General features: G+C 46.5%; 2 protein-coding genes across 7 annotated transcripts in view; both read left to right on the forward strand.

The window, feature by feature from the left end:
- The window catches only part of LOC128895799 (uncharacterized), a 193,110-nt gene that overhangs the window by 92,401 nt on the left and 81,032 nt on the right, over positions 1-19,677 (forward strand). The window lies entirely within an intron of this gene.
- Positions 1-19,677, forward strand: part of LOC128895317 (fasciclin-2) — a 107,075-nt gene that overhangs the window by 60,887 nt on the left and 26,511 nt on the right. For 2 of the 6 annotated variants that reach the window (XM_054157816.1, XM_054157813.1), the window contains exons 1-2: positions 18,099-18,247; positions 19,275-19,440. In XM_054157816.1, the coding sequence (XP_054013791.1) occupies positions 18,157-18,247; positions 19,275-19,440 (257 nt within the window). In that variant the 5' untranslated portion in view covers positions 18,099-18,156. Of the gene's footprint in view, positions 1-18,097; positions 18,248-19,274; positions 19,441-19,677 lie in introns of those variants that run through there. The other 4 variants (XM_054157814.1, XM_054157815.1, XM_054157812.1 and 1 more) reach the window with 3 other exon arrangements.

A 19,677-nucleotide genomic window follows, 5' to 3' on the forward strand; every position in this document is an offset into this window, starting at 1 on the left:
GAGAGAGAGAGAGAGAGAGAGAGAGAGAGAGAGAGAGAGAGAGAGAGAGAGAGATGGAGCTGTCCCAAACAATCCATTTACTTGGCAATCAACTTAATGCGCTCGCAACATTCCGCGATTAACAATTACCGGTCCGTGTGCGCAAACATCGGTGCACCAAGTGGGGTGGGGCGGGGGTGGTACCATTCATTGTTGGTGCGTTGAAATAAAATTGCATCGACGCTTCGATCGCGCGGGCGTCGTTTCATTAACCGATCGATGCGAGAAGAGAAAAAAAAAATGAGCTCGAGCAAATAGGCGCGGCGAAGTCTACCGTCAAAAAGAGAAGCGAGAGGGTCAAAAGATGAAATCCACAGCGTCGAATTAATTTTGCGTAGCTTGGTGGAAAAAAAAATCTCGCTCGAGGCATTAAATAAGCCCTCCCGCGTCCTCGCTGGTCAGAGGTACACGCGTTTCCATTGCAGGGTTTCCCAACTTCGTTGGTTGCGTCGCTTTTGCTCTAGTAGGGATCATAGCCATTTTTTATCGTTTCAGAATTTTTGATAACAAAATAATTGACGAATGGAAAGGAAGCTAGAACCAGTTGAAGCTAGCGGTCTTGACGAAATATACAAGATTTTATTAAAAATATCGAATACTTGTTCGGAATCGAGCTTTCAGACGCACCAAACGATGCACCAAACGTCGTGAACATATTCTGAAAATTCCAAGAAGATACCCAACGCGACAAGAATGAAATTTCTTATCTAAACATGAGTAAGGGTAGATTAATCTTTGCAATATACCTGTAAAATATTGGGAACCCCTGTGCAATCGGATCTCGTGGAGACCACCGTTCATTTTGCATCCCTCCGATATCATTGAAACTCGTCGGAGTCCCTTTGACTCTCTCGTCTGCGTATCTTCGGCTGTATCACGACCGGGTAGGTAATGGCTTTTGCTGTGAATTAATGAGATCCAAAAGAATTTCGAAATCCCACGGTGGGAAGGATCGTCTACCCGCTTGGGGGTGTTTTATTTCGGAGCCATTAAGCGATTCGCGATAATTACGGTACCTCTCGTTTTGTTCCATGCATTTCGGAGCTGACAATAGCGAAACGCTTGGTTAGCCGGCCTTTGTTCGACGATTAGATTGCGGAAGGCTGAGCTAATACGTCCCCGCGAGTGTCTGCTTTGTGTTAACGCGTTTTAAGCAGGTGTAGGCGTCGTCCATGACGGTGTTGCGCAGCTTGGAACGGCTTGTAGGGTTTGAGAGGATTTACTTTTGTTGGTGTTTGATCATTGTCACGGTGCTGGGAACTCGGACGAGTCGCTCGGCTGTGTCGTGACTTTAAAATGTGTTTTGGCAACGGTGTCTAGCCTTTGGCGAGCGGACGAAGTTTAGGACATAATTGAATCTTGAAACTTTCTGATGGAGGATGTGTTTTCCGCGGTGAGGTACAATATTTCGGACGCCTCAACCGCTTCTAACCCTGATGTACATCGTAATTTAAACGTGGAATTTAATATTAAACGCGACTGCAACATATTTCATCTTTTTGAATAATAAATGTCACGGTTGAACTCTAGTTAAGTGTTCCATTTAGAAGGCCTGCAAGAAAGAAAAGCCGGATGAATTAATTAAAAATTGTCAAGGCATGTAGAGCTTCAAAGAAACACGTAACCAGAAGTATCCACCAAAAAATAATGTTGCAAGACGTGCTTGAAGAACCACTGGGAAGAATCTGTCTCGCACAGCACAATGTGCGCGATTTCAAGTAGCACTCGCTACACAATATCAAGCGTAACCCCGTTTCCATCATTCCGACACGCGATCCATTATGCGAAACTTGTCCCGCGAACAAATAAAAGAAGAAAATGCACGAAAGCGAGCGAAAACGTCTCCGCGCCGCGGAAACAAATCCGTTGGTCCCCGACATTATTTTTGTGTCTCGAGGGAGCCCTCGTTTGCGATTCAGACTTTAATTAGAGCTCGACGCTTTTTGTCTCTTAATTCCTCTTTGTCGGCCGCGTCGAAGCAAACCAGCGGTGGCCCTTCGTCCGCATTATACGAAGATTAAATTTGACCGACGACCAGAAAATCACGACTTCTCGGTCGTGGTTCGTGCTCTCGCAAAACACGAAATTCTCTTTGCGGGCCACGTATAAATTCGCGAATTTGCGCGAAAATTGGCTCGCTCGGCGCTCGGAAAGAGCGCGAAGGAAGGAACGGATCAGCGAGAACGAGGAAGTCGTTGGCCGACCCTCGGTTCGCGCCGCATCCGCACTAATAAAGTACGCCAACCCCGTCGTTCGAAGCGTTAATGAACGCGACGCGTATTGTCCGAGCGCGATCGTTTGTGGATTTATGGTTTCTTAACGATTGCAATTACAGGAAGTAGCGCCGTGAAAACTCTTATTCGTTGTCTGGAGGGACGGGGGGGGGGGGGGGGAGAGAGAGAGAGAGGCACACCTGGCATTTTGGTAGCGGGGCCAAGTAGATCACGTGTGAATTCGAGATGGAAAATTTCAAGGCATGTAGGTTCAGCTAGTTCAGATAACCATAGTTTATTTAATCAAAATTCAGACAATCCTCTTCGTCATCGACCAAATAAGGAAAGCCCCGTTGAGAAATTCCGAATCCGAAGTTTGTTCGGGGTCACTTTCTCCAGCCCCCCTGGTATCGATCGAGGGAAGTTCGCGCGGCAACCTAATATTCAGCTCGAACGATCTTCCTGGAGACCTTGAGTCATAAACACGCGCCTCCTACGGGGCTTCCTTCGGTTCCAGCGAGCGAATCCTCTCCGAAGGTCCCGCAGAGTCGGTTGAGTTACGACTTATTGCCTTGGAACCGAGGGTGCCGCCAGGAGGGAAAGCTGGAGCAACGTCGTCCAGGAAAATTGATGGAAGCAGGCTGGCGTTGTACAGTCGTCGCGTATCTCGGCGAGCTGCAGGGAGGACAGGCTCGTGAATTACGGGAAAATAGCTTTTAGTCGGGGCAGGAGCCGTTGGCAGCGTCACCAGGTGCGCGACCCTCCTACGTATAGGCGAACCCTTTTACCGAAATTGCTGGATAACGCCGTGGCGCCTGTGCTCGATAACTGCGTTCCTCCGCCGCAAGCTGTCCTCCTGCCCATCGGTAAGCAGGTGTCGCGGGGTTGCGCGTCGACGAAAATTTTCCGTGGAAATCGCTTTAACGCTCTGATCCCCTGTCTGTCTCGCCCATCTGCCCGTTTTTCGACGCTGCGGGAACGACGAAACGCGCATCTCGTGTCAGAATACGTAATCGACGCGGAAGGTATTTTCGGGTAGCCTTCACACGCGATACAAAGGACTCGCGAGTAATCGAAGATTCGGCCGGATTTGAATATCGAACACTCTATCGCGCGATTGAAATTGCGATGTAAATGGAATGTTGTGCAGCAGCTGAGCTGAAGAGGGTTGGATTGGTAGAAGTTGGATTTTTAAGGAAATGTAGAACTTGTTAGGGGATCTTTTTGGGATAAATGAAATGACTTTTTCCAGAGGAATCTGAAATTATAGGTGCATAAGGATAGATAGATTTTGCATTATCGACTCTTATCGACAGAATAGACTACATGTCGACAGAGTACTCCGCATATCAAGATTTCTCCTATTTCTTAAGGATTTCAAGATCGCCCTTATATTTCCTCAGACACGTAATATCACCCTCCTGTGTTCCTCCGAATTCTAGAGCGACCCTCGTATTTCCCGAGGATTTCTAAGCCATCCCCGAATTTTTCTCAAGCGGCACCACCGCGACCTGTCACCACGGTACTTGTGTGAAAGCAAGAGGAGGATCAAGCGCGCGTTTTTAGAGCTCGTTTTGTCCGAGCCGGTATCGATTGTGGGTGAACGGTTCTGTGGCTGGATGGTAAAACTGTTTGCGGTCGAGCGAATCAAGCGATGGACTTCGCAAGGCGATACGTCGCTGCACTTGCGGTACAGGATAGAATTGGTCTACAGTTTGCGGTCGTAGAGATTTTGAGCACACTTCCCTCGCGAAACAAATGCTTCAACAACCATAACAACGAATAGACAAAAGAAATATACGGTCAGTCTAAAATACTTATTCGGAATCGTCCGACCTATCATTTAATTTTGACAAATTTCTTCGATAGACCTAGAGTGTACGAATACTTATGGGGGACTGACATGAGTGTATTTTTAGATTTCTTTATCCATTATTTCAGGCCAACACAGAGCGACAATTTCGCGTTCTATTAAACACAGAGAAATCTTGAATGGTTAGCAACAGCCGTGAAAATAACAGAGACGTGAGAATCTGCGTATCCGCGACTAAAGCACGTAAACCCTTCTCCCCGTCGCGTTATCTCGTTACCGATATCACGTCTCGGAGCGTTATCAGCCGGTATTCTTCTCGCCACGTAGGAATTATGCGTCGTCACGAAGAATCCTCTTTCTTTCCTACGACCTGACGCGGGAGTAGATGTCTTCCCTCTCCGAGTACGTACGGGAACGTATTCAGCGACGTTCAGAGATAACATAGAGAACACGGGCGCACCTGATATCGAGCCCAGCCGCTTCGAAGGTTATCTTTCCCCGTGTTAGCGTGCACTCCGGGATCTGCAAAGCCGAACGTTATCCGTCAGGGTTGTTCGTCGGGTGAAAAGCGAACGAGAGAAAGCCGGATGATTGATGTAGGCGCGCTCGCCTAACGCGAGCCCCGTCCCTAGGTGAACGTTTTCGCGCTGGGAATTTGTAAATTTCAAGGCAGCTGGGAATATGGATGACGGGTCCGCGGCACTGCCCTGTCTTTTCGTTCGTGGAACGAGTCTCGCGAATTAGCGAGGCTCCGAGCGGTTTGGGAATGCTCGTCCCCCGAGAGGAATTTTTTCATTTTACGACGGACCGAAGTTTCGAAACGCTTCCCGTTTCGGCAAGTATTTATGGGACGAATTTGCGATGATCTTGAGACCAAGCAGCGTATCTGGGTGCGCTTGGATCGTTAGAGAACGGAATTCTTCAGCTTCTTGGAAATCATTACTAGAGGTCATATAATAAAAAGATTTTCATAATTTTTTCATAACCAGGAATAGAATTTGAAGTTACTATCGTAATATTAATAAATTCAAAGAGTTTTAACTAAATTACTAATACAAGCAATCGCACATTTTTCCTTGGACACACGATTCAGAATTTTCTTGGCGAATCCCGATACAATTTGATTCGTCTCTGCTTAAAGGAAAGAATTGCGAGAACGTCTGGCCAAAGAATTCGCGGGAATTCCCCGCCCGTATCCCGACAACGTAATAAGCGAGGAAACTGAATAATCCGTTTTACTCTTTTTTCTCCTTTTCCTGATTTTCCCTCGCCGTAGAATCCGCGTTCTTCGCGATACCTCGTGTTTCAGGTGTTTTCTCTGGTAGAAAGAATTTCTCCAATCCCGTGCATCCGTCGTCGCGTCACGCCCGCCCGTCCGTCTCGGGAAAAACGTATAATTTGTAAACGCGGTGTGTCACGAAAATGGAACATTGGACGGGGCTCCAGCTATTTCCCAGGGACGGAAGGGCGCGAATGCTCTGCATCGCGATGCATTTCGTGGAAAATATCGAACATTCTCGGACGATGAACAGCGTTTTTAACGCGAGGAACGCGCGATGAAAAAGAAGCACTGGGTATCATGGTCCCGATAAGTTCGGAATTTCCACGAATATTCTCGGGTTGACCTACTCGGATCTGGACACTTTCTTCCCTTAAAATAAAAGGAGAGCAAAAGGAGGGTCGAACTTGTAAATTAAATTATGTGGTGTTGATCAGGTATTAAAGTCATTTTATGCTAGATGAAGCAAAATAGAGTACTTACTCCAAAATATTTAACACCATTTCTAATCAGAATGTTCGCATACATAAAGCCTGGATTACAGGTATTTCAGAAAGGCAAGGTAACCCAATTAAAACGATCTCGTCAGCAGATTGTGCAAGCGTTTCTTGCACGTCTGATTCAAGAATGGAAAAGAATGTTGCTTTTTGCTCCTGGCGGCGAGAGAATGGCTACCATCTGCGGTCTGACCACAGACACGACGAATCTACTGAACACGTTCTTTACTTACGGCGTTAGCTTGGAATCTCAAGCGAGTTCGTTTACAGGGAATCAGAAGTAGTTCACATTTAATTCGTTTACGTATTGCCGGCAAAGTTTCGTGGACACTAATTTGTTAGGTTCGGTCGTACATCCAATTGGTCGGATTCGAAAGACAGTTGGTTACACGATTCCATTCAGCGCGATATTGCTGCTAGTTGATATATTAGACCTTGCGGATCCCCCAGACGGATAAACTGAACTCGTGTAAAAGACTGAACAACTTCCGCCATGGTTTAATCATCTTCGATCAAAACAAGATTAACTCTGGCGTCTACGGGATGTCAAGGATGATCAAGCGTCTCCGTCGAGTTTATAATTAGAACCATTTTCCGAGGACAACTGATATTAAATTGTATAGGAAAAGACTATACTACGAGTCCATTTAGTTAATACTCCTTTCACCTGCGTTACAATCTCGATATTTAGAAACTCTTATGTTTCAACAAGTTAAATGACGATCGCTGGATATAGTATCATATCATCTTCATTAGCCAGACTGTAGACCTAGGCCATAGTCTACTCATCAATCACATCTCCATGCTCGAGTCACAACCCCAGGGACCTTATTAAACTTGCCAGGCTATACGTTATCCTACGTTGGCAAACGAAGGGTCCAGTCAATTAGCACCAAGTGAAATTAAAAGTGTACTATTTTTTGATGTCGTGTTATCGGACCGTTGTCTCTATCGAATCTCGATACTTTCAGGAATTCTCAGCCACATTTTCCCTCGCGTGGCTATCGCGTTTCTACAATATTTACTGCGCCCTACATCGAATTTGCATGGAAGCCCATTTCCAGGTACACTAAACCACCGGGAAGAGTGCTGAAAAGGAAATAAAAGTAGCGTGGAGTAATTCACCGCAAAACAAAACTCGCGCGGTAGTCTCTGCTCGAGCCAAAATTTACTGCAAAATTCAGTCCCCCCTCGAGGAAGCGGTAGAGCTTCCGCTCCAACCCCGATACACAATAAAGTACACGGTAAAACGGATTCGGATCAATGGGATGCCATAAAGACACGTCCGGGGAAGCCTTATCTCGACTCGTTACGAATGAAATCCCATAGGACGGTGGCTCCTGGAGCTACGAATAGCGACGATCGAGCGGTTAACTTCTCCTGGAACGTTCGCGTCCATCGTGGCTGCACAGCGTCGACTTTCCTACTCTTATCGTGTCGTTTTATCGAGATCCCGTGCTCGCAATTTTTCTACCACGGTCTATAATGGTGCGCTCGTTGGAAAGCAAATTTAGATTCAAGACTCGAAAATATTTTGATAGTATTGATAGCAGTATAGAATTTTGGACTGAATTTTCCGCAGGTTATGATATCAAAAATTCTAATATTTGCGTACAGTTCACTTCTGCGTCATTGCGTTATCAGGATTTATTGTCGGGCCCTGAAGACGCGACTTCACTTGCCCGGCGCTCTTTCGTGACGCACGCGCTCGCGGTGGCTTCTTTGGACAAACCACTTACGTCAGACGCGTTTCGCTCTACTTGGAGAGGACTGAGACGCCCTCGCTTATGTGTCGCGTTGCACGCGTCCGACGAGGACACGTGTACCGAGCAGGGGCGGATCTGTTTCCACAGTGGCCGTTGCAACCAGCTCTGTAAACCTCTTTCATGCCACTGTTTTTTCGTCTGACAGTTGCAACCATCGGACAACTTCAAAGACGCGTCGGAGATCTTACGAGTTCATCAAACACTCGTGTATCTGTTCCACGGGATACTTCCTCGGTTACTCCATTTAAAAATTTTTAGCTCTTCGTGGGAATATTGCAGGATTCTTCAGATGAAAATGAACCCAAACAGAAACAGTTAATTTAGATCACTTGATGAATTTACAATGGGTGACAGGTGCAAATTAAAATTTCAATCGGTTGATAATTTTTCGAGACTGACAATTTTTAGGGACCTTCTCGTCAACTAAACATCAGCAAAATAATCCGTTTCCGCAAGGCTCTCGCGTCGGCTGGCACGTTTCTGCAACTGGAACGCGATTGAATTCACCCCTGGCGTGAATGTCGAGCACGTGCAAACGGTGTAACGAGTGGCAGTGCCGAGCTCGACGAAAAAGAGACCAGATTCGCCTTTAACGAGTCTTACCGCTTTGAGGGAGCCGCCTTTTAGAGATGCGCGAGCGCACACACACAGAAAGAACGCGCATCGATTCGCAGCAAGGGGCACGGAAATGATCTTACACCACGGCGTTTTTTTCTTCTTGAGGATTTCTCGCTCTCGACGTAATTGCGTGTAGTGCTTAGAAGAGGAACGACCAACGGTTACCGTGGCTCCTTTTCAGATCGTTCCCCAAAGGTGCCGCGCTTTTATCGATCACCCTCCTCGACACGGAGAAATCTCACCCCCTGGTAAGTCCGTGTATCGGATAAAAAAACTTGGAGACGTAGCAAAGTGGTCGAAAACACCACAACTCTCGGGACAGAACTCTGATCTTTTTCGTTCTAATTTATCGCACTCCGTGTGAGTGTGCACTGGACTTTTTTAGCAATTTTAAAATGTGGCAAAAGTTAGCCTGGCGAAGAGAAATATGACAATGTAATACACAAAATTAATCGAATGCGATGGAATAAATAATATACGGCACCCATGGACGATACACGATACTGGACATATACGTTCCTACGCCGCAGTGAACGTATTAATACATCCGAATTTGTAAATAATCTACGTAATACGTTGCGGTTTGTGGCTGGCCTCGAGTACTTCCTCGCGTACAGTAGCTTGTACTTTTATATCCAGCTTCCAATTCATACTAATCTAGAGAAATTAATATCGACACTGTACATTTAAAACTAAAATGGAACTATTTTAATATCCATTCAATTGTTGAGATTCCACCCTAATATAAATATAAATATAAATATAAAAAATGGTGGCTAATGTATTTCCAAGCATTTTATGTATAAAATAAAAGACTTGAAAATCCATCGTCAACTAGTCAATGAAATAAATTGATTGCCAACGTAAAATTCTAATATTTAAAAAAAAAAAAAAAAATACACACATCAGCCACCTTTTTTGGAATTCCCAAAGTGTACCATCCAAGCCGCAGCTATACGAAGCTGTTCGAAAGCTATTCGAAACCTGCCAGACCAACGCTCTTTTTCCCCTCGTTAAATAAAAATAAAATAATCGCACGCCAGAACTCGGTAGATCCATTTTCGGATTTGTTTTCGACAACGCCTCGTTCCACCGGACACCGGCATTATATTTAGTGTGGCGGGTATTTTTTTTCTTTCCTTTTTTTTTTTTTTGATCCCTGTTTATAATGGATTTCTCACCGCGAGACGTATTCGAAGGGTGGTTCAGGGGTGGTCAGCGATGATAAACGAGATGCACGCGAAAAAATATGTTCGACGAAATTGGCAATCAGCTCGCGCCGTTTGAAAATCGCGAGCGTCGTCGCCCACGGATTTCGAGAGAACGCCGAATCGGAGAGCTTTGAAACGGCGTAAAAATAATTGCTGAGAGTGCAACATTTTAAATCGGCCCCTTTCAAAGGGGCTGATCCTTTGCAATCACGCAGATTCTTATTTAGGTATCTGAAATTATAAAATGGAAGCTCGTGTGCGATTCATTCTGCTCCATTACTGTTACAACATCCATATCTAAGAAATTAGATTGTCTATTTATATAAACACTGCCACGCAAAATAATCGAGTGCAGCTCACGAGAGAAACATTTGAGACAACTCGATATAGAATTATTTTAACACAATAATTTCGAGAACTCGAGCGAAATGTAATTAGCAAATCTGCAAGCTCGCCCATGAATATTTCCACACCCGCAACCGAGTCGAAGAGAATTTAATTCTTTTGTCCGCAACTCGGACGAAGCGGCGCGACTATTTCGACCGGGACATTTGTCGAGGAACCGCAGGAAGATGTAACGAAACCGTTCGGAACAATCCTGTCGACGCGACATCGTGAAATTAGTCAAGGAAACTGTGGAAATGTAGCTTAATCGATATCCGGCGGTTACGATGGGGCACAGAGAGCACTGGCGACGGGGATCATATTCAAACGGAAGTGTGGCTTACAGAAGACAGTTTGGAATTTCATCCGTTGCCCGGAAACTTCGTCCGTGGCAGCGTGGCTTAAATGTTCCCATTGTTCTGCCGTTCAAACGTTGCAATTAGTTTCCCACGTATTTACACGGGGCATGCTGCAATTCCAGCGGAACGTTTCCAGCGCTTATTATTGCCGGAAAATTGGCGAAACGTTTTATTTTCTCCATTATCTTTCCGCGGCACTTGCTTTACGCGGGCCTTACGATGCTATAATTTACAAGAAATAAACGAGGCACGTAATAGCGATCTGTAAATTAAATTACACTATTACGAGAAAAAAGATAATCGATGTTTGAAAGGGTTAAGTAAACCACGCCCAAGCTTCTGTAACAGTGAGCTCTCCAATCCTCATATATCCAGTAAAACAAACGTCACTCCGTGCTATATAAACGCGTACGTTACATAAACAAAAGCACACAAATCTCGATGGTTGAAGTTGATAAACTACGGGATGCTTAGGAAGGATAGAATTCGCACTTGCTTAATTCGTGAAAATAATCCAGGCGCACGCGATCCACCGTAGAACAGAAGCTTCATGCGTCGCGAGTGCATCGCGTAATTTTCTGTTCCGGTGCTATTCGGTTAACTTCTTCCACGCGCGGCTGAGTAAGAACAAAACAATCGCCGCGACGGATCTGCGAATAGACACCTTGCGACAGAGCAATTTCGGCCGCGGTAGCTCAGAGGAGGAAACTAGCAAAGTTTGCTCGACACACTTGGCGTTTCTTGACGAAATAATTGCATTCTTACCCCCAACGGGCGCATACTCGCGCCTGAAATTTCGCCCGACTCGGACCGGTGTTTTAATAACAAGATGGAAACAATTCCCCTCCGATATCTTGCGAATGCGCTTACCGAGATATGTGTACCGTGTATCCCGATACGCTTGTTTGCATCGTCCCCCCTGCGTCATGGAATTCTCAATTTAACCTGACAGGCGCAGCTAGACGTTCATAAACACCCCATGCCGCATTCCACGAGCGATCAACTGCCCTCCGTTTCGATGCGCACTGAATTATTCGCGACTGCTTCGCTGAAGAAACGCCCATGTCTATGGTTAGCCATCAGACATCGTCCAGAACGTGGAATCTTTGGAGGTCCATGAACAGAGAACAAACTCTTTCGGGAAACTTTCTGGAATTGGACAATTTGTCTCCAGGACAATTCGAGCCAATATGAAGCGAGAAGTTCTTCTCCATTTTTCAGTCCATGCCTTGGTCAATCTTGAAGAAAAACGACGCCTTTATGTCACGATGAAGAAAGCTATAAGAATTTATTTTAAAAAAGTACACGTTTCCAAAGACTATTTAACGTCACGCGGTTCCTGGCGCACATTTTGCAACGGGATGGTGCAGAGCGCAAAGGGTTAAATTGGGAACTAGGCATCAGCGTGCATCGCTTTGAAGGTATTTGTCGAGTGATTTCGAAGTCGTGGCGATCGACGGAGAAGAAGTCGCGTGGAGTGTAAAGGAGGAGGGGAGAAAAGTACTAGGTGGAAGCCTCCGAGGAGCATTTAATTAGAAGGGGCTTATCTCCAGCCGAGAGTGTACCGTCAGCCGTGTCGAGAAAAGTTTTTATCGGTATCACGGCACCGGTGTGCCTTTCAGTCCCTACGTGGACTCGGATTTAGAAGGCTTCCTTGTGTTACCTTTGTGTACGCGAGCGCTTTGATCGGCTGACGGGGGCTACCGTTTTCATTCGAACGGTTCGCGCCGGGTTTCACGGTTTTATCTGAATTTAATAGCCATCGGGAACGCCGCGGATCTGCCTCGACGGTCGCGTGACGGATTGCAAAAAAGCAGGTTCGAGATCTGTTCTCTAATCTTTTCACTAATGAATCAATCGATAACAGGGCGAAATCTCGACCTCTGACTTGATCTCGCGATTCATTTCATCGTTTCCGCCTAAACGCGTGACAAAAACCATGAACGCATCTCCAGCGTTTTAAATTAGAAAACTGCCCCAAGTTTTTCAGCGCTTCCTCGAGAATCCGCTCTGTAACGTAATCGTCTTCGATCCGTGAATTCATCGCGACATATCGAAGTATCGCACAGGCCATTTGCTTAATTGCTATCGATAACGGAGCGTCTTTCTCGAGTCGGCGAAGCGTGTTCGAAGCGGATAAAGACGCAGGGACGCCGTCGAAAGTTTCTCTTGCAGCTTCGAATCACCCTACCCTGTCCCCTTTATTAGTGTATGTAATTTCGGTTTACTGAACGGCCGCAGCGAGAAACCCTTCGGCCACTTCATTATCCTGCCACGTTATATCGGGCTACTTAATCGCGAGAGTTTGTCGACAAGATTAGAACGGAACGATCCCCGAGCGTGCTTCGGTCCGCGACTTAATCGAGAAACTTTCGAGAACGAGACGGTCCAGTGGCCCTTCCATCGTCTTCTCGTATCGGTTTCACCAGCCAATCCTACGTTGGTGATTCCTTTGTCCCCGATAAAAGGACCCTGCTGACCGACGCATCTTTATTCCGCTTCATTTCTTTCCAGAAATCGATTTAAATACAGCACGGGGGAGTCTATAATCGGCCATGCTTCTCATGATTTTGCGATTTCGTGTCCTGCGAGTTAGAAAAGATCGACCTCATTGGCAATCCCATCAAAGTGCTACGATTCTTCCCCCTCACTGTGCCGCATATTCATTGCCTTTAACTGCTGGCTTAGGGGTTCATTTTCATGGTAATAGTAATGGTAAATTAGAAATCATATTTGGAGTGGACTTTTTTGTTGAAAGATGTTTTATAGAGGGAGGGTGAAAGGACTTTGTTGAATTTTGTGAGTTGTTTGATCGTTTTCATTTCATTTAATTATTCTCCTAAGTGTTCTTGACAAAGACTGTTGTTTCTGAGAAAGGTAGGACACCGATCAGAAGCTGTTCGACTCTCCTTTTAATTATTCACTCGTGTTTGGACGGTAGTCTGTTGAAGCAACGTGATTGCTCGATAACAGGAGGACAGTTTGTCGATATTTCAAATAATGCTCCTATTAAAGTTAACTTGAGTCACTCGACACGCGTCAGTTTTCATTACAAAGACTATTAAATTTGTCGTACATCTCGGTGTGCACGGTCGTGGTGAAAATTGGTCTGCGATAAACCTCACTTAAACCTGGCTTAAAAAGAATTGACAACGCGAAAAGGTGTATATTTAATATTCGTGCTATATTTCGCTCATTCATATTAATTCTTACATATTTTATTTACTTGCACTTCCACACAAATTGATTTTACCTCTCCCGTACCTATATTTAATATTTTTAAATCCTTTAGGTCAAGTATTATCTTGCACGTGCCATTTTTCTCTACGTCACTCCTATTTTAATTCGCTTCAATTAACTTCAGATTGGCATGCACCCATTCAAAATCAATATATCCATCGAAATGTCGAAACAAGCATATCAGAATGGTTCGAAATATTTTAACCCCGATATCGCACGCGGCGGCCATGTTCCGTAGCGACAAATTTTTGCGGAATAAACGTCGTCGAAGCCAGCTGGTAATAAACCTTGATAATTTTGTATTTCAAGGGTCTCGTGTTTCAGCGCGTTTCCCAGGTCTCGAGTTTCTCTCGCGAACTTTCCGCAATACCCCAAGCGCCATTTCCACCATCACGCCACCCACCACTCTCCCCTGCCATCCCTTGGAATGAAAACTAACAATCGCGCGAGGCCCGACCGAAGTTTACCAACTGGTAGTGGAAGTTTGTCAAGTAGCTACATCCCGAAAATTTCGTGAACCCCCGTGAGCGGTTCTCGTTTTTCACCCTTACCCGGCCAATTCGATATCGGAATTTGATCAAATCCTCTCCCCTCCCGTACCCTCTTTTCCATCCGTACTCGCACCCTCTGTTTCCCGACCCTGCCAGATCGAATTCTTCCAGCTCGAGTGACATGTCGCGGAGTTTACCCGGTTTCCACCCCCTCCGCGACGCGTACGTACAACGGGTGGCGTGTAAGTAACAGGGTTGACTCGCGGGGAGGTCCACGGGCGAACGTATAGGCTCAACAGACGTGACTCTCAACCCAGGTCACTTGGCCCGTTGATAAATCACAGAGTATCTTTGGGATTCTGCGAGAAAGAGGTGTCAGATTGGAATGATGCAAAAATTGAAGCCTCTAAAAGTAATGAAAGAATTTCCCCACCGCAACCTGTAGAGTTCTAAAAAATAGAGAAACGAATACTTCTCTAAAGCAAGGACGGGTTGGGAGCCCCTGTCGTAGGTAAAAGTGTCTCCTAGAGTCCGTGGTGAGACAGAGCTTTGGATGTATCCGTATGCATCGGGGAATAGAGAAGGGAGTGGGTGGATCCATTGAATAGCCCCTCGGGTGGCTGTGCCAACAAACCCTAACTAACGTAAATAAGATGTCCTGGGAGGGTGTCTCTCTCCGTCTCAGCTTCTCCAACTGGCCTTTCTCTGTTCCCCTCACCTGTCACCCCATTCCTTTTTCTCCATACCCCTCTTACCCTCTGATTCTCTGACGGCGATGCGCGAAAGCCATCTTCTTACCCTCGTCTGGGACCAGTCGAAGGCGAGTCTGATGAAGCCCCGGGGCCAATTACCGGATTTCTTCACGGGAAACCTTCGCGAGGAATGATTCGTTGTCGGATAAACCCGAGGAGCCGTCTGCCTCTCACGGAAACGATGAATTTGCGAATTTTTGGGGGGTGGAGTGCGGCTCACCATTGTATACGATGGGGGCTTGGAAGACTGGGCCGTGACTCGGTCGAATTTGTAAAACGATTATAATATACGTTCGAGATTCCCCCCCCCCCCCCTCGGAATCGACCTTTTCGACGATTTCCGCTGAACGAGTCTGGCGTAACGTCGCAGTGATCATACTGCGATGAGAACGCGTATTTCTGGTCCCTTGGACGCTGAAGGGCGGTTTTCTGGGAGCCATTAATTACCGTGGCCTGTATATGAATAGAATGGAAATTAAGTATCGTGTGGGCGTGGTTTGTTCAATAAATATTGAAGGTACGAACACTTATGAGTCGGACTTTGTGTAATTGAGATTTTATATCCCTCTCTTTACCCAATAGAAAATTATTTTACTCCACTGCCATAAATTCGAAATCCCGACTTTCCGCTCACTAATATTAAATAGAACACCAAAAAATAATACGATATTCGCCACCCGTCGCACGGTAAATAACATATACCACCGCTTACGCGATACCTCCATTACAGCAAATAAAAATTTTTTTTTTACACGACAGTTCCCGACGATTCAGCCACCCCCTCTGCGCCATAAATCTGACCGAACTGACTTTTCCGTCAACGTTTACGAAGACTTCCCGTTCAGTTTGATAAATAGTACTCGATTCGAGCGTTTCGCAACATCCCGTGGCGTGCACGTTGCGCCCAGAATCGCCGTCCATTTGTCCATCCGTGTAGCCGTCGCGTGACGCAGGTTGCGCGGTGACGTAATCGGGTTGTTGTCGCGAAAATTGAAACTGTGTCGAATGAAACTGTATGAAAAATATCGTTCTCGGTTTACAGTTCGCGGCGTTAACCGCTGTCGGTGTCGTGGGACACCGCGCCGCGTGGCTCTCCGCGAGCGGACGGCCATTACGCGGCGGTGAAACACGCTCGAGAGTGAAATTGTAATGCGGCAATTAATTTAATGGAACAACACCAGCCTCGGACCACGCGCAAACGCCAAACAGTGCACGGCTACTGCGCTGCCCCGCGCACAAAATTCGTCGACATGCCGACGCCTGTACACCGTGGTCCACCAGAAACCGGAGACACCCTTGATGCAGTAGTTAACAACCCCTTTTTGCGAGATACAGTGGATCGTGGATGCATATAATGTTTAGTGGCAACATTTCTTATTTAATGTGCCGGAGATAAGGTGTCCTGTTTCTAGCGACGACCACCCTGTGTAGTTTCCGGTTCGCGGCTCGAGCAGGGGCGCGGAAACGCCGCTGGGGGTTGCGTTGCCAACGAAAGAGCGTCTGGAAAACTTCTTTAATTGATCCAGGATGCGTCGGGACGCGGAGTCTATCCCGCCTCGTTACAGGAGTATCAAAGATCCAACTTGAACGTAAACGACGCAGGGATGAAGTGAATTTCCGCCGAGGTAGTTTTCCCCATTCAGTCGAGCTTCGTATTGTACTTTTTCCTCGTTTGGACTAATACCATTTTGTCCTCGTTTATTTAAGTAGTTATCGTTTATTTAAGCCACAGTCTTCTTATTCAGAGTCCTCTTTCGATACTAAAAACTATCATGAAAGAATTCTAATAAAATTCCAAAAACTACTAACGCTGTTCCCCTTTTAGAGTGCTGTCCTCTTACTCAGCATTACACAGGTCACTTCGCACCGCACCTTTAACACACACCCGACGACTCAGACTATCAAAAAGATTCGAATCAGTATGACCGAGGGATGCCCGGTCAACCGTTCCCAGGTGCGACAGGCAACTCCTCGAAGATACGTTTAACGAGAAAAACTGACGTAGCCAGAAACTTAACGAGGCCACCAGACGGCACGTAATTCGAAATACGTCTTCTGACGTGCCTGCGGGGAAGAGAGACTCGAACGGAAAGTCCAATTTTCGGTCCCGCAGTTCTCCCCGTTTCGCGATAAGAAGTTCAGCAATCGGGGGGATTACGACCCCCAAGAAATGTCTTCCTGCAAGACAGCTTATTTGTTGAAGTCGCTCGGGAAACAACGCTCCAACGACGCGATAAGGCTCGCGAATTCATCATTTCCGCCTCGTTCGCTCGAGGGGGTGGTGGACGGATGACGATGGGGCGGGGATGAATTAAAGATATTCCAATAGTCATCCCGGATGCCGTGCAAAGATGACTAATAAAGACGATGCAGACGTTCCGGGGTTGCATGGATGTCGAGAGATGCTCGTTTGGTAATGGTCGTACAGGGGAACTTTCCGCGATGGTCGTTATCGTTGTCCCGTTATCTCCTTATTAAGAAAGTTTCCGGTGGGCATTCTGCGTCTGACGTGGTTAGCGTTTAAAACGTCATCAATTTTCGTTGGGTACCTGCGTTTGGTCTCTGCCGAGACGGTTTACTTCGGCGATTGATAAGGGAGGATCCTGTGAAAGGAGATTTGTAAATGTGTGACTGATTTCGTGGAATATTTTTATAAGTGTATATCAATTTTTTATTTTTTTCTCGGTTTGGTAAAACGAATAGACTTCTCTTTGAAAGTTTTTGTATTCGAGCCGCTTGCGTCCTCTTCCCTACGTATCGGACGCGCGACACAGCCTTCCCAACGCCTAAGTATACGTAAGCCTGTAAGCATCTCATCGTAATCTGCTTATGCGAAAAGCCAAGGCATTGTTTCCGAATACGTTAACAAAATATCACATTATGGACTCGGTCGGGGCTGCTCTAGAATCATTACAGCCACAGGCATGGCAGCTTCTCTGGCGCTCTTAGCAAATGCGATGTTCGTTACTCTCGTTCTTATGTAACTATCGAAGTGGTAATTCGTAACTTATCAGCTCTGTCTTTAACAGTCCATCCAAGAATCCATCTTCTTGCACGACGTCCACGCGATTCTAGTTCACCTTCAAACAGAACCACAACTCTCCAAACCTTAATATACGCAAACAGCAACACCATCGCAGTCGACCTACTGTTTGCTCGTCCAATTTAACTTTCATAACAGATCACTGGAGCTCCAGTTTTTGGCTCCAGGCGCGTCAAGCGTCGAGAACCGTGGCGTAGTTATTCTCCCAGCTCCGAACGTAGCTGGAAGCGTGTCGAGCGCGCGGTAACGTTTCCTAGTTAGGCCAATTCCGTACTTTCGCTCGTCACGATTAATTAGCTTAATTTCGGCTTCCTGTTGTGCGCGATGGGCCGGGGCGGGTCGGCTCGTGCTCGTTGCGTGTCACGGCGGCATAACAGGGCGCATTCCGGCGTCATAGTTGACGCGCGTATGTCGCCGTAAAAGCATTCGTGGCATCCGCCGCGACGCGAGGATGAGCGCCGCCGAGACGTCGATCTGCATTTCGGTGCTGTGCATCTACGTGCTCAGGGCGACACCGCCGCCCCGCGCCACCGGTCGTTTGGGTAAGAACTAAGAAGCTTACGACGTGAAAGCTGCGCTCGTTGGGGACGATCCCACGGGCGACGATCGCGGGATCCTCTGGAAAGCGACGCTTCTCGCGGTTTAAAGGGCAGCTACGAGCCTCGTTTCGTCGCGAAGCCGCGCTTTCACGCACAATTACGGGCTGCAAGCGTTTCTCTGCCCGTTGAATCTCTGTGTTCTCGAGGCGGATTTCTCGAGAAGTTCCATTTTTACTGATTGGCTATGTTCCTTGGGAAATTGGTTCGATTCTGTAGGTAAAATGGTAGGTAGGAGTATAAAGATATTGATTTTGTCGATTCGGAAGCATTCGTTTAAGATTTTTTAATATTTCTTCAGGATGTGTTAACGAATTCATTCATGAGCAACTACCTTCAAGAATACAAATAAAAAAATTGAATGATTCTTATCGCAAAAGGTGAATATTATTACCTGTGTAACCGAGACGTTAGTCGTCGACAGTCATCTTTGAGCATCGCTCTGCCACCTTTAATCCTTCGCGGTATGCACTCCGGGGCCCTCGCGAGGTTGTCAACGAGTCGACTCGTAGCCACTTCGGCGAGCACGGGTTGTATACGGGGTGTAAACTAAACAGGTGTGAATGTAAAGGTGTTATTCACATAAGAATTGTAACATGGGACTCAACTCAAACGTCTCCATGCGTCAACATACATAACATGAATGCCCCCATCTGTGATAATTGTCGAGGAGCATTAACTCTTGTCGCGTTCGATACGCAGGCATCGAAATCACCGAGGACGACATGGCGATAATCGGTGGTCCGGATATGGTGCGTCGTTAGTAGATACGTGCACGTGTTCGAGGTGTCTACGGACACCGTGTACGGAATTACGTGCAATTACTTCCTTAGCTGATTAAAGCGTCGCAGCCTCGAACGCGGCAAGAAATCGTTAGGGTTCCTTTTCTTCCTCTCCCTTTCAGCCGCGATCCAAGATCCCTAACGATCCGTTTCGCGTCAATGTAACAAGCGGTCACGTCTTCTGCTTGCAGCTTACGCGAAGGAAGCTTCCTTGTCGATCATGCCGAGCGGGGAGACGCAGACGAAGCCAATCGGCTCCAGCATCATCCTGACGTGCAATCCGGAGGTCGACGACACGAAACTCATCAGCGACATGCAATGGCTCGATCCGCAGAATCGTGTGATCGAGTCTCTCAAGTGAGTAGATCGACGAGCCGATCGTTAACCGACCTGTGTTCTTTGGTAAACTCTTGGCCCCTTGCCCAAGGTGTACTCTCGTTTGGTGGGTTTAACTCGATCGATCCTCGAACATCCGTTCCAGAGATGGACCAAATTTTATTTAATTATTCCATTTGTCTCGTAGAGTTTGCTGAATTAATATCAAAAGGAACTTATCGAAGCGAAGACATTTACATTTCGTTCTGTAATTTAAAT

The sequence above is a fragment of the Hylaeus anthracinus genome, unplaced genomic scaffold (assembly GCF_026225885.1).
Source record: "Hylaeus anthracinus isolate JK02 unplaced genomic scaffold, UHH_iyHylAnth1.0_haploid 5, whole genome shotgun sequence".
Classification (NCBI taxonomy): Eukaryota; Metazoa; Arthropoda; class Insecta; order Hymenoptera; family Colletidae; genus Hylaeus; species Hylaeus anthracinus.